The sequence below is a fragment of the Leucopleurus acutus genome (genome assembly GCF_964270905.1).
Source record: "Leucopleurus acutus genome assembly, chromosome: 14".
Taxonomy (NCBI): Eukaryota; Metazoa; Chordata; class Mammalia; order Artiodactyla; family Delphinidae; genus Leucopleurus; species Leucopleurus acutus.
This window is the reverse complement of record NC_139156.1, coordinates 51,619,388-51,638,607: the sequence shown is the minus strand read 5'-3', so window position 1 is coordinate 51,638,607 and position 19,220 is coordinate 51,619,388. Positions and strand designations below refer to the sequence as shown.

Here is a 19,220-nt window from a genome sequence, read left to right as displayed (position 1 = left end):
TGATGTTTTACTGTCCAAATTTTATTCATAAACATGTAGAAATTTTGGACTTCCCTGGTGGCACAGTGGTTAAGAATCCGCCTGCCAATGCAGGGGACACAGGTTCGAGCCCTGGTCTGGGAAGATCCCACATGCCGCGGAGCAACTAAGCCCGTGCGCCACGACTACTGAGTCTGTGCTCTAGAGCCCGCGAGCCACAACTACTGAGCCTGTGTGCCACAACTACTGAAGCCCACGGGCCTAGAGCCCGTACTCCACAACAAGAGAAGCCACCACAATGAGAAGCCCATGCACCGCAAGGAAGAGTTAGCCCCCGCTCACTGCAACTAGAGAAAGCTCATGTGCAGCGATGAAGACACAACACAGCCAAAAATAAATTTTTTAAAAGAAATTTTTTTAATGTAGAAATTTTAAGATCAAATATATATGTGTGCTGATAAAAATAAAATTACCTGTTGAACAAGGTAGCATGATTTAATGGAGAGAGCATGGAGGTTAGAATCTAACCTGCATTCATATCCAAACTCTTGCACTGAGTAGCTGGAAAAAGGATAATCTGATAATAGCCCTCTCCTTTTAGGACAACATGATAGAATGGAATGCAATGCCTGGAAAGGGCCTTTCCTTCCTCACCCTGCAGGAGTGAGCTCACACTCTTGCCAGCTCTCCTTCCCTCCCTGTTGCGGGACTGACCCAAAAGGCCTGAGAGATTCACGTCTGGCTGTTCTTGGCTCCCAGTTGTCACGTTGTCTTAGTGACTGCCAAGTGTCACTTCCCTCTGGTGAACAGTTATATGCTCTGGGAGCCTGTGGTGAGCCCTATTCCCCCATCCTGTGACACCTTAATCTTTTTGAAAGGTATATATTCTGAGAATCCCGTGGATTGCTTCTAGACTCTAGCTTCCCTCAGCATCACAGCCAGGTCCACCCTCAGCCCTTACCCTCCTAATCAGAAACCTTAGAGTCTATCCCAGCCTCTCCTAGTTTACCTGTCTTGTTATAGTAAACTGGGACATACATGACAGTGCCTTGACGTGTGACATCTCATCACCTTGTCCATGATCTTCTCCAGGAGCAAGCAAAATACAGTGACCCACTGGTGAAGCATGACACAGTTACATCTCTTTACAGCGATTCTAGAAACTACTAGAGAATGATAAGCACAGGTGTCAGGAGTCAGCAGATGTTCAAGACCCAGCTTACCATCTTCATAAATCCGATTTAGTCTTCTTAGTTGTGATGGACTACCTCATCCTAAAGCGTCACCACTGGAAAGTCATTTGACATGGATCGGAGGGTAGAATCTACAGAGTGACAGAGTTCAGTTCAGTGATTAAGATAAACCATTTATAAAATGACATATTTTATAGTTGAGTGGCTAGTTTCCTCCACATTTATATGGGACCTATTTCCCAGCATGGGTACTATGATAGATTACTACCACAGAGTGCTTCATAACAAGGTGGTAGCCTACATCAAGTTGGGAAATACTCCACCGGGGGAGTCTTGGCACACATATGAAGACCTTTAGGGATTCTTGCAGTGGAGAAGCCTGTTGAACTTTAAGCGACTATTCTAACTTTTTAAAACACAGAACAATATTTTCATATAATATGTTTTTCCACATCCCCTGGAATAAGGGCTTAAATCATCCCATTTGGAACTACTCTATGATAGAACTACCTGTTCAGTTACTTTTAATGTAAGAGTGACACTGAAACTCACATTCATGTTGCATCGTCCCGGTGCTGCATTACAGGGGTTCCTCATCACAGGCTGGACAACTTGTCTCATCTCGCCCTGAGATTGGAATCAAGTCAAGGATTGCTTTTGGTTGCTTTTCCTCATTCTGCCCAGATTGAGGGAACTGTTTGTAGCCCCTGGTTGTCTGTCTGTCAACATATAAATAAGAAGCTTTGAGGAACTTCCCTGGCAGTGGGAAGATTCCACTGGTTAAGATTCCACTTTTCCACTGCAGGGGGCATAAGTTCGATCCCTGGTTGGGGAACTAAGATCCCACATGCCGCGTGGCCAAAAAAAAAGAATTATGGACATGTTGGAAACATGTGGGCCTTGAATTTCCCGGAGTTTTTGACTCTATAGCATGTTAAGTTTGTCTCCCTGCTCACTTCCGTAGCCCTCAAATCTTAAGCACGTTTCAGGCAGAGCTGCTGGCATTTGTTAAGTGTGTTGCCAATTTGAAGATTATTTGGTTCGATGGCTGGCAATATTCAGGCACAACTCCGCACATCCCTTGCTATATGTACAAACAGGTAACTTCAATTAGGCAAGGCTCGTTATGAAGAAATCTCCCTAGGAACCAATGAAAAGATGTTAATGATTTGCCAGTTTGGTTCCTTGGAGAGAGGGAATCCCTCTCTACCTAGCCTATATTGGGCACTTCATCAATAAACCAGCGGTGAGCAAATAAATAAGTAGTGCTTCTACAGTGCCTGAGGATACTTGAAAACAATTTGTTCTCTTAAGTGGATTAAATAACTCCTCCCTGAACGTCTTATTAACTGATGATTTTGTAAAAATTAGCTTTTTCTTCATAAGGAGGGCATAAGTAAACCCTGAGAATGACTGGTGGCTGAAAGTCGAGAAGCTTAGGCTCAGTTGTGTTTCTACTACTTATCAACAGTGTAGTTTTGGGAAAGTTTGTTTACCTCTGTTCCTCATCTGTAAAATGCGGATCATGACAGCCTTATAAGTTTCTGTGAGTTAATACTTTAAGCAGTTCCTGGCATGTAGTAAGTGCTCAGTATATCTTAGCCACTACTATATAATCAAAGGGTGCAATATTCCCAAAGAACTGCAATTTTTACATATAAAAGTTCATCAGACTCTAAAAGAAATGGGAATTATACATTCTAATACATGCCATAGGGAAGATCAAACTTTTTCTTGAAGTTATTTGCCTCCTCCTTCATCCCAGTATCTGCACAGTTCTTGGCGCATGGTTTGTTGAGTGAATGAATAAATGAGTAATTAATTGATTCATTCGTATCACATTCCTCTTGATGTTTTCGTGCAGACCTGAATATCCCCAGGAATGCTGTTTGCTTTAAGAATTAGCCAGTGAAGGGTTATGAGAAGTATTGTGGTTTCTGTTCTGGGTGACTCAGTTGACAAAATTAATTGCTTTTCTGTCATGCAATTTCATGGATTTTCATCAATCCTTTTGTCTGTTAACAAATCCTGTCAGTATCTTTAAACCTGCAATAATGATCAGTGTTTAGCATTTTAATAAAAGAATGGAAATATGTGTGTGTGTGTGTGTGTGTGTGTGTGTGTGTGTGTGTGTGTGTGGTGAGAGAGGGAGAGAGAGAGAGAAAGAGGGAAATTTTAAATAAGATCTAACTTTTTATTTGTATGTTTCAGTAGTGTCAGTCTTCATGAATGTTATTATAAAAAGTAAATAATTTCTCTATAAAATCTAAGAATATAATGCCATGTTGCTTGACAGTATTTCTGAGAACTACTACTCTAATAATTAGATGTAACTTTTCTGCTGTGTTAAGAGTAGACAGATTTCCTTTCTCTTAAGACATCTACTTACACCGTTTAGTGTTTGAATAATTTTAAAATTCTGATTTCTGTTCCTTTTACTAGTTATGAATTCATTCTGGTTTAAAGTGTTTAGATTGCCCTCAAATTTATCAAACTTGCCACTCATTTCTTCATGCAATTTCCAGACTTACAAAGCCTGATTGCCCATATCTCCTGTCTCATATAGAGATGGACCCACCAAGGTTGTGGGAAGAATGAAGAGTGACCATTGGTTATACTTGCCAGCAAAACAGACTACAGCCAGCCATTTCTGAGCCATCTCAGTTCTACTAGAAAGTTCTTTTTTTTACATTGAAGTATAGTTGATTTAACAGTGTCGTATTAGTTTCTGGTATACAGCAGTGACTCAGTTATATATATATATATATATACACACACACACATATATATATATATATATATACACATATTCTTTTTCATATTCTTTTCCATTATGGTTCATTAGAGGACATTGAATATAGTTCCCTGCGCTATATAGTAGGAGCTTGTTGTTTATCTGTTTTATGTGTAGTAGTTTGTACCTGCTAATCCCAGACTCCTACTGTATCCCTTTGGTCCCTTTCCCCTTTGGTAACCATAAATTTGTTTTCTATGTGTGAGTCTCTTTTTGTTTCATAAATAAGTTCATTTGTGTCATATTTTAGATTCCACATATAAGTGATATCATATGGTATTTGTCTTTCTCTTTCTGACTTATTTCACTTAGTATGATAATTTCTAGGTCCATCCATGTTGCTGCAGTTGGCATTATTCTTTTTTAAGGCTGAATAATATTCCATTGTACCACATCAATTTTATTTTATTTTATTTTTTAGTTTTATTGGAATATAGTTGATTTACAATATTGTTTCAGGTGTACAGCAAAGTGATTCGGTTATACATATACATATATTCATTCTTTTTCAGATTCTTTTCTCATGTAAGTTATCACAGAATATTGAGTAGAGTTCCCTGTGGTATACAGTAGGTCCTTGCTGGTTATCTATCTTATATATTCTACCAGAAAGTTCTTGTTCAACCAGACTAGGGCTAATGGCTGTTCTGGCTGTAGGCAGAAGGTTTTTTTTATTCCCAATCTTTTTTTTTTTTTCTTCTAGTCTCATGATAGGTAATCTCACCCACATCCCTGCTTTAAAAGAGCACAACTCTAGTCTCTCCCTAGTGTCCTAAGTGCACACAATCATGAAGATTTTTTTCACACAAGAACCCAAACATGGTCTAGCCAACTTTTCTACAATCTCCATTCAAAAAGCACATTCTCCTCCTCCCAGGGCAAGCTTTTATGGATTCTTGGCTACTCTATCCAATGCACATTTTCTCATTTTCCATTATAGCACTATCACAAAGAATTTTCAAAGCTTTCTCTCTGTGGGCTCCCACTGATTTCTGAATTACTTGCGAACAAAAATCTTGTCTTTTTATGAAAGTGTGCTAGATAGCTATCATAGTATATATTAAGCAGGTAAAAAATGCCATGGAAAGGAAGAAATGCATCTACTTTTAAAAAACATCATTGCCATAGTTCTTTATATGAGATATTTCTCAATTAAAATAATTCCTAATAACTTAAAAACTGAACTATTTACAGGCAGATTCATAGATACGTAAAGTAGATTAGAGGTTGCCCGGAACAGAGCAGGGAGGGGAAGATGGGAAATTATTTCTTAGTGGGTAGAGTTTCTCTTCGGAGTAAAAGAAAAGTTTGGGAAATATATTGATCGTGGTTACACAACATTTTCAATGTAATTAATACCACTGAATTGTACACTTAAAATTTGTCAAAGTGACAAGGTTTATGTTATATATATTTTACCACAATAGAATTTAAAGATGAGTTATTTACGAATAAGAAAGGCATTGAAATATTCAAGATAACTAAATGCATATGTTTTGAAAAGAAAATCTTTCCTAAATAGAGAAGTCATAAAAGGGAGCCCAGAAATTAGTCTTGGAAATAAACATGATCTTAGGAATACTGTTTTTTTTTTCCATTTATTCTCATTTAAGAAACATATTACTACAACAGAAATCATCATTAAATACTGCTATGAATTTTAAAAGTGAATAACTGAATGATTAAAAGAAAGCACCATTTAAATAAACAAATCTCCAAAGTTGAATGGCTGGATATAGCAGGGTCCGGTTTATCCCTCTGTTGATCACAGACATTAGGTGGTCAAAATGGTACGCTGTCCATAGGAACATAGACCAGACATGGACACATCTACCATTTGTTTTTGATAGGAAGTGCTATCAAGTTTAACGGTCATAGGACCAAAGGGTCAGATAGACTGGATTTATGCCCTGGGTCTTCCTCATGTAAGATTTTTAGTCTCAATGAAGCACAGTTTCTTCATCTAACAAATAAATGGGAAAAGATCCAACTTCATTTCTTTTTTGTGAAAGTGAAGAGTACCTGGTGAAAGCCTGTCATGCAGAAGTCCTTTACCTACATATTATTAACATAAAGGTTCAAATAAGTTTAATGTTAAACAAGTAGTTATTCTACATAAAATATAATGAGTTCTGAAAATAACTTTAGTTCCAGATATGCTTTATATGAAGTTTTGTTTTTCTTTCTCCCTCCCTCCCTCCCTTCCTTCCTTTTTTTTTTTTTTTTTTCTTTTTTTCTTTCTTTCCTTTTTTATTGGCTAAATTTATACTTAGCATACTTGGCAATATTATCCCATCTAAATTCCTGGCTACTGGGAAATACCAGTCAGTGTTCAAATCACCCCTAATTGTGGGCAAACTAAATTATCTTTCGCAAGCAAACATGGTGTTACAGTTGAGACACAGTCCTCGCCTTGAAAGGCCAATCTTATAAGCACTGATTTCTGTGTGGAATTTTTTCTAACCTTTTTTTCTTTTTCTGTTTTCCTTTCTTATATGCTGACTTCGGTGTAGCAGACCACTTGGGGATTGAATTCATGGGTAAGACTAAACAATTTTCTCCTTAAATATCCGGAAAAAGCTAAGTTTGATAATGTATATAGCGTTCTTCCCCATCTGATTATAATTGAAATGTCTCACTGTCAGGTACTATTAGTAGTAAAAAATGTTTTTGTCGATTTTTCACTAAGTAATGGCTCAAAATGAAGACTTAACTACTTATTGGGAAGGCAATTTGATGTTAAGTGCATCTTTGGAACCTTACAGAAGTTGAATTTGGCTCCTGGATTTGATTGTTTGCTCTAATTCCCAATTTTCTTATCTGTAAAGAGGGATAACGATAGTTCCTATTTTATTGCACATATAAATTGCTTAGCACAATGTCCGCAAGATGGCAAACACTCAATAAATGGTAGAAAATAATGGTGATGGTTTAAAAATATCAGTTTTTGTTATTTTCTGCTCTATTTTTTTTTCCTTTTGCATGATGACTACTTTGGATATATTTTGGTCAATCTTAATTTTGGAGTATGGACTCTATAAATGTTTTCATTTACAAAGTGGAAATATTTATTTTGAAAGTATTTGTAGTGAATGGTGTGTTTTTAAAAGGATTAGAATACCTTCCACAGTAATTATTTTCTATACTCATAGATAATTACATTAAGAATTGGACATACTTTTCTGAGTCTATATTATAAGTAAATGAAAAGAAAAAGCATTCCATAGGATTGATAGGCATCATGGTACTAAAATAGAAAGATACTCAGGAGTTAAAGTTAGTGGAACTGAGGACCCAAATTTGAATCCAAATTCATAGGTTCTCCTTGCTCAGCTTTTGTTGAACTTCAGGTTTTTCTCTTATATGATATAGATGGGAATACTTGCTTTATACCTGCATATGTTCTCTGTGATAATACTGACAAATTTGCTTGTTTTCATTTATCCATTAATTCAGCAAATATTTATCAGTTGCTCACTCTAAGCAAAGAGAAAATGCAACATGCTACAGATAAAATAGTGAGCAAAAATGGACCATAAAAGCTGGTTTGAGGGAGCTTACAGTCTAGGAATCTTTCAGATGATAATTAGGTAATAAAACTGATAAATATAAAATTTAAAGTTTCTTAAGACCTATTTGAGGCAAGATGATACTAGCTTGGACTCCTGTGATAATGGAAGGTGTGAGAGGAAAAACTGACAGATATTGGGGACGTGATAGCAACCAGTATTTGAGAGGAATTGATGTTGAAGGTTAGAAAAGGGAGACTCTCAAGGATGACTGCAGGGTTTAATAGTTTGCATATTTAGATAAAATGTGGACCCATTTTCTGAAAAAGAAGACTAGAAGAAGAACAGATTTATGGGAGATGTTTTACTAGATTAGGTTTGGAAATTTTGAGTTCTGGGTGCCTTTGATATATCTGAGAGAAGATGTTAAGTTGATAGTTATATTTCTGGAAGTTTTGAGGGTTAATTAGAGATTAGTGATGACATACTTATATTAAAATTGATCTTCCTGTTGTGTGATATTACTCATTAGTGCTCTATTATCTAGGTATTGGATCATAGAAAAAGCAGACAGCTCAATTCCGGCAGATTTGGGGTTTTGGTAGATAGATGTGATGAAAACTCATAAGGACAATGAAATTCAAGGTAATATTGAAATGAAGCATTATGGAATGTAAGGTAGATGCGTAACGAGATGAACAGGGATTGGCTAATCTGAATGGAATTAATGAGTAGTCACCATGGGAGTCCTCAAACAAGTTGTTGGCGTGAAGAGGAGGTTGTAGTCATATGAACCAAGAATTGCAGAAAACCATGGGCATGGTCATGTGGTAGAGTATAAATTGTTGAGAAGGACATGTGGTTTGTACTTTCCTTATTTACTGATGATGGTGGGGATTAGCAGCATGGAAGTTGAGCATCAACAGTCATTTGAGGATAGCAGGTACTTAGCCTAATCAGTAGAGAAATTTGCTCCACCAGACTGTGGTGATTGCTGGCTCAGAGAATAGAGGCTCCAGAAGTTATGTAGTAGAATGACTGTAGATATAAGAAACACTGCCTGGTGGTGTGTGGGACTGGGACAGCATCAAACCCCACAAATGGTATGGCCATGGTTATAGTAAACTAAACTTGCTACATAAATGATAATTATCACTGTTGAAAGAAATGGATGAGTCATCATCCTATTGGGCTTTCCCTGAGGATTTTCAGTGCCACTTATACCTTATAGTATGACAATTTGCTATGGAATCAAGATATGTATTAAGAGGTCTGTTTTAAAATATTTAAAATAACTTAGTTACCAGTAGGGGAAAAATAAGAGGTTATTGTGTAATTCATCTATATGAAACTCAAGCCTAACTGATGTTATAATGAGTCTTATAAAAGGTGAAGTCAAATTATAGCTATAAAGCTTTACAGGGAATGGATTCTCAATATGTGAATCCAGCAGTAGAGTTTGCCTTGGAGAGAAGGGGTTGGGCAAGGTCAGAGTCAAAGGGAGTACTTAGTATGCATAGAGAATGGCAAATGATGAAGGAGTATTTGGAATGATAAATAGGTTTATAGACTTAATGAATAAACTGTTTTCACTGGCCTCACTAATTCTAGACCCACAGCTTGCTCTAACTGAATGTATAATATTCTGTTTCTTGCTTTGGGAATAAATATTTTCAGATTTAACTTGTAATTTTAGAATCCATATGGGTAAAATTTGTTCCATGGGAGATGATATCATCACAGTAATATGGTATCTCTAGGTATAAATGAATCTGGGAGGCAGAAATGTAGGCATATTCTCTATAAATTTAATTATGTCAGTTTATTGGTGTGCCTACAAGTATTTAATGCCAGTACTGTGTTAATGAATTTCAGAATACCTTTCTTCTCAACTTTCATCATTCTTGCTTTGGGCAATGTTAATTTCATGTTTCCTTGACTTGATCACAAGGTGATGATCTGAAGCACACGTGTCTTTTCCCCAAGTCTTTTTATTCCCAATGGCCAGGTCATGTGTGCACTCCTACTGATCAGACTCAAAACATAAACACATCAGAAAGTTCAACAAATTCTTATTTATAGCAGAGAACTTCAAATCATATACTGCAAGAATCCTAGTATTATTTAATCAACATATACTTATCACACTTACTATATGCCATATGTATAAGATATTGAACATGCAGATATATAATCCACATTCCCTTAATGACTAAAGGTTCTGAAATTAAAGGTAGAGAAAGCTACACATAGTTGAGGTGACATAACAAGGACTATTAAAATGGCATAGGCAAAATACAATGAAAAAAATTAAAAACAAAAGTCACTAAATGGGCTTGGGAAATTCAGAAACATCTTCCCAGGAGGGGAGAAATTTAAGCTGGGTACCAGCCAAAGTGGATAAGCTGTACCAAGTGTTGCTCCAGTCCAAATTTAGACTAGCCGCACATTGCTTCCACATTAGTGGGAGCCTTGCTATTTCAGTCAGTGTCTCTGAGCTCCCTAGTGTCACTACTTGAGTACTGAAGAGAGGACATCAACTTCAGTAAAATAATTATCCTATTGAATAAACCATGCCAAGCCTAATGTCCATAAAACTGTCAGCATTCAAAAAGATTTTTCCTTAATTATATTCATGAATTTTTTTTTAATGATGCCACTGGGATTGGAACAATGCAAATTTCAACAACAAATACTGCTCTAGAATACAGTATCAGTTTAAAAAAATACAGTTAACTGGCATAGTTAGGACAGGAATTTGAAGGTGCATAAAAACACAAAATTGTGTTTGTAAAAAAATTTGAAATAAAAGGGTTTATAGTAAACCAATAACCAAAAAATATTTCTTGAAGTCATGACTTGACCTACTCATTCATAAATGCATGAGGGAAAATTGATATTTTTAAGGTCAGATATTCGAACTTTCCCTCACAGCGTGGATAGATCAGGAGATGGTACAACCTTCTTTCTAAGCACAAGTACTCACTGAGTTGTGTGAGAAATCCAACCAATCATCCAGACAAGACAGATGGTCAAAGGGCATGTCAGACTGGCCGAGTTTGGAAGGTGCATTGATCATGAAGAGGGATTTCTCATCTGAGAAATATCTCACTACTGTGTCAGGTGCTCAGTCATGGAGCATATCTCATTATATCCATTTGAGCTATTTGTTACGCAGCTGTGTCTCTGACAATGCCCTGATGCATTTGATGCTCTAGGCATCAAAGATGTTTGTATAAAAGCAGGTGCAGTGCCATTTGCAAATGTATTAGCAAACCACAGGGAGAATTGAAGATTGTGTGGGAGATCTTTTATGCAAATTTCTTTCATTCTCATATGAAAAAATAAAATGAACTCTGCCAGTTAAATGTCGTTTGTGATTTGATGTTGTGTTTAGGATAGCATAATATATTTATGCAGTCTAAGTAAACTCTGGTATATATTTTTTTAATCAAAAGATGTATAAAACTTGGGAAAAGTCAGATTTTTAACTATAATCTTAAAAAGATATTCTAAAATAATCCTATGTTTTGAAGTTAAAAAAAGAAGACAAAAGAAATACTGAGTTGCCTATAAGGAGAGGTTTAGAAATGTCTATCATCTAAAGTATATGTGTAGGTTCAGAATTGAGAAAGTTATTACTTCAAACTTCACCATATATTTAGTATATCTTCATCCCCTCATGTAAAAAAGAATACTTTTAGGATATTTTAGTAAGCACTGAAGATTATCTCCTGAGAAATGACCAGTTTCTAATTCTGTTTAGATGATATGAGGTGGGGATACTTTCCTTAAAGCTACACTGCTTATTATGAATGAATTGGTGTGTGTTCCTTGAAATCTAACAAGCTCATATGTCAGTCACATGAATTCATGTGTATGCCCTAATTTGTGAAACAGCATTAGAAATATAAAAATGAGGATCCCCCTTCTTTAGGCTGAAATCTCTGAATTAGACTTATTTGGAACAGAAATGTTTTTATTCACGTGAATATGTTGTTTTCTTATAAAATAAAATGCTAATTTATGGATAAATGTGTTTGTATAGGGGATTCATTCAAAAGGGTACTTGTTTAGTTTTTTCTTATATTAAACCACATGAGAAAGCAGATGTCTCAGAGTAATGTAAGTTACCATTATTTAATGCTTGACATGTGCCACCAAATTTACATTATTTCATTGCACTCTCAAAAAAAAAAAAAAAAAAGAAAAGCATGAGGTAGAAACTATTTATATCCCTATCTTATAAACGGCAAAACTGAGGTCTATTTAGATGGAATATCTCATCCAAAGAGCAAGTGGAAAATACAGGATTTGAACCAGAGTCTATCTTCCTCCAGAGTTCTTGAATTCTGCTGGTGACCAGCTGCTGAGCACCTAACACATGAAGGCTTCAGGATTACTCAAGAGAGGTTGTACTCTGGCAATCTTTCAAATGACAATGCAATTTTGCATCTAGTCCTAGAGTTTAGAAGTAATGTTTTCCAAGTACCATGAGGTCGTGAGAATCTTACGTAGTAACTCACTTTATCCAAGCTACAAAAAATGAAAATGAACCAGATGCCAGTTTATAGCTCTACATTCAGAATTTTAACTGTCGTGTGTAACAAAAGGCTCCCATTGGCTGGTAATTTCAGTTTCTCATGTAGAATAATCTACAGAAGTTGTAGTGTATCAATATTTGAAGGTTTCATGGTGATTACAGAGGGTTGAGTGACATTAGTTGGGTGCCTCTGCTGTTGAATGCCATTGTGGTATAAAAGCCTTACACGTCCATCTCCTCTGATGAGAGACATGTACCAGATGGCATAGTGAGTTGAACCATCTCCTCAATGGTTTCCCAAAATGCTGCTTAAGAAACACTTACACAATCTTGTTTGCTCACTTATTTTTCTCTTTAGCAATATGACCACTCCCTCTCCTTATACTATGATTTTTTTTTTATCGTAAGTGTTAGTACAAGAGCTAATAATAAGGTTCTCTTAATCACAAGCACCTCCAAGGTTTTTCATTCCTCTCTCCCTTCCTTCCTTCCTTCCTTCCTTTCTTTCTCTTTTCTTTTTCTTTCTTTCTTTCTTTCTTTCTTTCTTTCTTTCTTTCTTTCTTTCTTTCTTTTCTCTTTCTTTCTTTCTCTCTCTCTCTTCCTTCCTTCCTTCCTTTCTTCCTCCTTCTCTCCCTCCCTTACTTTCTTTCCTTCCTTACTTTCTTTCTAATAAGAGATATCTTGATTTGATTTGTTTTTTTCCCAAGACTTCCTAGCCATGTGTGTAAGGATAATATTTTGGCTTTATATATCGTTAGCCAATTGTCATTTGCACATATTGGTACCTCCAGTGCTTAGAAGTAAAAGTTTCTAAACCAAGTCATGACTACTTCATCACATAAACTAAATTCAGAATTTTAGACAGAATTTTCAGGTGGAATCAAACGCTTTCAGTGATCCTCTTTGAGGAATGGCTACAACCAAGAGATACACTGGAAAAATATGCAGATATATTAATTATGGTTTCTACAAAAGAGAAAATGGACATTTTTGTAAATACTTTTATAGAATGGATTCCAGAATTGGTTAATGAAGTTTTGTAGGTAGACACTGAGAAACGTATTTGTTGTGAACTATTGGAAAAAGCAGGAGTGTTCACTGAAAGGTGACATAGGACCACTACATTTTTGCTACATTGATATTAGGAAAATTTTCATAAAGCTGCTAAATGAATAGATTGGGAGTTGCTGTGTAGATAGTGAATATATAGACTCTAGCAAAACCTTGGGGTAGGCTCTCATCAACTTCTTTTGTAATATGGTGAAGCATGGATTATACCAATTTAATGGTAAGTAGATTTGGGGCAATAAAATGCTATATGGAGGATCAAGATCAGCCATGAGTGGAACTTTTGATGGCCTCTATGGAAACATTTTTATTAATGGAATAAAAAAAGACATAGATTAGACACATAAAATTATTGAACTTTTTCTGAAGCGTGATTGTACTCTAACAGACTGAATTAAGATCTAACAGAAAGGATTGGACTTTGGATTGTCAAATTGGACTCAAAAGAATTTGAGATCTTAACCAGTATCAAGTTAATTACATTTATACACCAATTATCTAAAATGCGCATTAGTTGATAGTAGGTTCCAAAGATCTTCTGAAATGTTCTAGAAAAAAGAAGAAAGTGAAAAAAAAAAGAACAAAGAAGTTCAGATTGTCATTGGAAAGTAAATCCCAAAGAGCTTACAAAAACAAATGGGCTGGGCTTCCCTGGTGGCGCAGTGGTTGAGAGTCCGCCTGCCGATGCAGGGGACACGGGTTCATGCCCCGGTCCGGGAAGATCCCACATGCCGCAGAGCGGCTGGGCCCATGAGCCATGGCCACTGAGCCTGCGCGTCCGGAGCCTGTGCTCCACAACGGGAGAGGCCACAAGAGTGAGAGGCCCGTGTATCGCAAAAAAAAAAAAAAAAACAGAAAAAAACAAATGAGCTTTTATATCCCATTCTCCCTGACCATTGCTTCAGGAGCCAGGATGAATCTGTGGAATAGAAGAAAGGGGAAAAAAAAAAAAGGATGATGGATAGAACATCTGAAGATGCAGCAAAGTGAATATGATACTGCTGCTTCTCAATAAACAGAGAGTCTACTTCGTGAGCTCTCAGTGGTTCAGCCAATTGGAATGTGTGGAGCCCCTTTGGAAAATCAGGTCATGTGCCAGCCCAGAGCAACACAAAGACAAGTACAACAGACTCTCCAGAAATTCACATTTCCGTGTGTGGAACAGACTTGCAAACCAATCATCGCAGTTCAGTGCAATAAAGACTTTAATTGAAGTTTTGGTGTTTCTTTTATTTATTATTATTATTTTTTTACAAAATGCAAGAAGGGGTTTCCCAAACATCTGCAAGATGTTAATACTTGGTTCATACTCACACATGTAACTAGGGTTTGAGTTCACATACATGTGGGAAACACTAGGTTCTGTACCTCTGTTGCACGATTTCACAAAGCCTTTGGTATACTTCTATCTATTCGTAACTCTCAGCAAGAAGATTATAGGAGGCAACATTTTCTGAATTATTTTTCCAGAGAAGCATGTTTCTTAGAGCTAGGGTCTTAGGGACCATACTCTGGTAAATCCTGGGAGAAAGGAACAGAGAGGAAGGCATACCCACATCTCATTCGAACAGTTAGGGACGTCTTTATGTGGGAGGATAAAAAGTATTCCTGCAGCTGGGAGATGACAGAAGGGAAGATGAGGGAAAGGAACAATGAAGAACACAGGTAAATAAGAGATGAAAGAGCATGAGGATTTTAGGAAATGGCAAGACCCAGGTAATTGGAGAAAGTAATACACATGAAAGGCAGTGTGGCAGGTGGTATGGCTGGTCAGTCAGGTCACAGCAGATTATGATGACCTTAGGATGCACTTTGAAAGAAGTATAACTTTATGTTGTTGTGAAAGAGCCTTCCGCGGTTTCAAGCAGGGAGTGATCAGATTTCCCTTAAATAGCTTATTCTGTCAGTAGCTGTGTGTAGAGGTTGCCTGAAGACACTGCATGCAAAATCCCAGCTATTGGGCCAAGCTCAGGATTTTACTTCAAATATTCACCAAATGCTTGCTCTTTGAACAACTCTGTCAACGTTATATAGATGAATGCCCGTTTATCTGTGTCAAGCATAGAGAAATAAGCAGAGGAAGAACACCTGGGGAAGCAGTGGGGCTGAGGTGCAGTGAGCAGAGCCATGGCCATGATGGACGTTGAACTGCTCTTTGAGGGAAGGGTAGCATTTCAAAGGTGTGGCTTTCAGCACATTCAGGTGTTCTGTGCAGCCCTAGAAGTGGGCCAGTGTCCTAGAGGATCCTGATTGACCAGGTATCTTCTCATAGAATAGCTCATGAATTGGTCGTTATTGCTGACAGGTCTGTGCTTTCTGTGAGTGTCATGGTTGCAGTTTGAGACACAGAATAATGGGATAACCTACATAATCAAAATAACATAATTCAAGAGCTCTCAACTTTAACTTTCATCCCGGGCCCTGGGAAGCTTGTTACAGCTGTAAATTCCTGTTTTCAGCTTTAGATATCTGATTAGGTAGTTCTGGATGGACCCCAGGCTCTTGGTTTTAACATTTGACGTAGGAGATCTCTGCCTACAAGGTGAGAAACTTTGACATAAAGGGACAGGCAGACTTGATTTAATTCTGGATCCACCTTTTAGTAAATGTATGACCTAGGGCCAGAGATTTATCATCTCTAATCTTGCAGCTTCCAATCTGTGTAAGTGGGATGATGGCCTAATCAATCTCAGAGGGTTGTTGGAAAGATCAAAATACATAAGGCATGTGAAGCATTTAGCGCAAAGCCTGGCACTTATTAAGTGCTCAGTCAAATGAGCTATTGTAACTACTGTTCCTCCTGGGAGCGACTTCAGTGATGTGGATTTCTGACCCAGATGCCATCTGAGGTTTCCCTTTAGTCTGTCTCCATCACTCTGATACTTCTGGAAAGGGGAAATTGAACATTAATGTTATCTAATAGAATGGGGTCCATTTTCCAGGGCATTCCAGGAAATGTCAGCTAAGTTTTCAGGGTCAGTTCTCTAAAAAGAGCAGTATCTGTGAAGTCTGGAGATCCCCTTTCAGAATTTGGTTCTAAAGAGACGTCTTTATATCTTCAATCTGGTTATGCAGGATGGCTGCCTTCCCTTTATTAATATTTCCATCATACTGAGTTGAGGACATACGTATACTCAACCAGGGCCTCAGCTATAGAAAGTGCATGATGGGTAGGGTTGCCAGACTTAGCAAATAAAATGCAGGGCATCCACTTAAATTTGAATTTCAGATACACAACAAATAATTGTTTAGTATAGACATGTTGTTGAATTTAGTGGGGCATATTTATATAAAAGCTTATTTGTTGCTTACATAAAATCCAAATCAACTCAATTTTGAATATTTTATCTGGTAACCCTAGGTTTACGGCTGTACACATGGTGAGGCATGGCCCCCTCCCGACCCATTTCTATTTCACACTTCACTCCCCAGGAAGGCTGAATTAAAATTGTTATAAGGAGTGCAAAAAGATAAGCAGAATTAATGGGGGAGACGAGCAGGGGAAATTGGAGTAAGAGTGCTGTGTGAATCTCCATGGATAACTCTGCTTGTTACATGATGAGAATTAGTCAAAAATACTACTAAGCTGTTTCCAGATTAACTCTGGGAAGGTATAGTTGTTTAACGTGGCAAATGCAACCTATGAACTCCGTTCTGAGCATGATGGGTCCTGCTGTCAGAGCAACTGAAATATTTTAAAGCCAAGTTGTTATTGTGGGTGAAATGGCTTAACATTTCAAATATGGACGCTTCAGAAAATAAATGGTAGCCTGATAACTTAGTTGATCAGCTTTTGAGAAAGAGGGTAACATTTAACTTACCAAAAGATGCCATTCAAGGCCATATTAATGAAGTACTAACAGCTGTGTCTTTATCTGTCACCACCTATTCATTTCCTCATTATATTCAGGCTGCTAACTTCAGTCATAAACATGTTTGTATGAGAATAGGGAGATTTTTGTTCCTACCAGAAAAAAAGAATAAGGTATCTATTTTCTGGAGTTGTACTATGGAATCAAAGCAGTGTTTCAGTTATTCCACTTTTCTATAGCTTTGAGAAAAAGAGATGCTATGGTATTCAAGCAGTGTAATGGAGAAATATATATACCCTGAAGCCAGGCAGATGTGCATCAGATCTTGACTTCATCTTCTATATGCTGTGGGATATGGGCTATCTCTGTCTTTCTATCCATCCATCTCTCCATCCACACGTGTGAAGACTAATATCTCTCTCAAGGTTCATTAATATAAAGATGGATGATATAACAAACCATGTATTCATTTATTGACATCTATTAGTCACTTAGATTACATCCTCCCTTTCTTCATTCCCTAATGTGTTGCACTGTGTTTGCCCTGTTTGTTTACTGATCTGCATGTCTGTGTCTGCGTGTGTGTTCATAAACCCTCCAAAATAGAGGGTATACCAGCTGTTTGCTTTGGCAGTCATGTCCAGCACTTTCCCGACACCTGCCCTTTCCTGGTTCCTTGGTTGCCTTCTGAGGACATTGCCGAGGAGATACAGTTGAGAGGGGGCAGCAGCTACTCCAGATGTGGACCTCTATCTCTCCTAAGCCCCACACGAAATCAGACCTTCTGCCTATCACAGCCAAGGAAAATGACAAATCTTTTGCATGGATAGAATAGGTGTTTGTGGTATTATTTGCAGGGTCTTGGAATCCTTGTTGTCTAAGGAAATCTTACCTTGTTCCCTGATTTTTTGTCAGATTCTACCATGGCAGCCTTCTGAAGCCTGGGATAGCAGAGTATACCAAGTACCAGTGCATCTTAGGCCCATCTTGACTCAATTCTCTAACCTCATCTCCTCTACCCACGCCATTCTCAAACAAAGTCACACTTGCTTCCTTGAACACACCATAATCTTTCTGGTTGAACGTGTCCCTTTTAACTGATCAGTTCTTTATATTGAAAGGAAGCCTGGCTCCCTGTAACAGTGCCTTAAAGTCATGGATTCCTGGGACTTCATCTTAATTCTTTTACTTACTAGTGTTGTGACTTTTGGTTACATTAACTTCCGTAGGCCTCCGTTTTCTTGTATAAAGACAGGGATAATAACAGTACATATTCCAACAGCTGTTGGAATGGATGAAAATAGTTTCTCCAGTCAACCTATATCTGTTCTCTAAACTGTTCCTTTGCCTAATATTCCATCTAATACCTCAAGATAGTTATCATGGCCTATCTCTAAATCTTATCTCCTGAGTAATACAGGGTTTGCACGGCAAGGGTTATACCCGAAATTTTTTCAATAGTAAAGACTACAGTACTACATGTTCCTCAGCTGTTGAATCTTCAGATACAGGGGAACTGTGTATATGGAGGGCCAACTCTAAGTTATACACGCATTTTCTGTTGTGTGATGGGTCAGCACCCCTAACTCCCATGTTGCTCAAGGGTCAAAAGTACTTGTTTTGATATTATTTTCAACTCTTTCTTTCCTGCGCATTTTTTTCTGGAGAACAATGGTTTGTCAGAACCTCTTCAGAGGTCTAAACCTATTTCCCAAGGTATTTTGAAATTTATATGAGATAATGCATATCATAAACGTAGAGTAGCCCATGTGTTGTAAATGCTCCAAAATATCTTAATTTATCTTCTCTTTCATTCTTGGCACACTGTAATTTTACTCATTCAATTTATAATATGATTTGCTTATTTTATCTCCATCCAGGGGTCATGTTTTAAGCAGTTTTCTATAGGTTTTTTTTTTTTTTCTCCCCAGCCACTTTCCTAAATACATATGCACATTTTACATAGTAGAGGGTATAGTGTGCAATCCTGTTTTTTTTTTAAATGTTGTTGAGTTTTATTGGTATTGAAATTTTGTTTAGATTTATTTTGTAATTTGTTTTGGCTTTATAGTTGTGTAAGAGATATAAACATAATGGGTTTATGCCTGGTTTTATATATCTACCATTAAAAATTTCCTTGAGTTTTTTTTTTTTTTTTTTTAAAGGCACTGGTGTCATGAAGCTGCAGTTGTCCAATGTAGTTTTTAGTTGACAAAAATATCTTTGGGTCACTTTTAGGGAACTAGTCTAGGGCTGCCTTTTACCAGCCTCTGTTTATATAATAGATTTACCTTCAAAATGTAAGACTTTACATTTACTTCT

The 19,220-nt window shown here is 37.2% G+C and overlaps 1 protein-coding gene across 7 annotated transcripts in view; it reads left to right on the top strand.

The window, feature by feature from the left end:
• Positions 1-19,220, top strand: part of NRG3 (neuregulin 3) — a gene marked incomplete at both ends in the record, with an annotated part of 1,058,987 nt that overhangs the window by 917,562 nt on the left and 122,205 nt on the right. For 4 of the 7 annotated variants that reach the window (XM_082854627.1, XM_082854630.1, XM_082854626.1 and 1 more), the window contains one exon: positions 6,480-6,506. In XM_082854627.1, coding sequence (XP_082710753.1) covers positions 6,480-6,506 — 27 coding nt within the window. The remainder of the gene's footprint in view (positions 1-6,479; positions 6,507-19,220) is intronic. The other 3 variants (XM_082854628.1, XM_082854632.1, XM_082854631.1) reach the window with 1 other exon arrangement.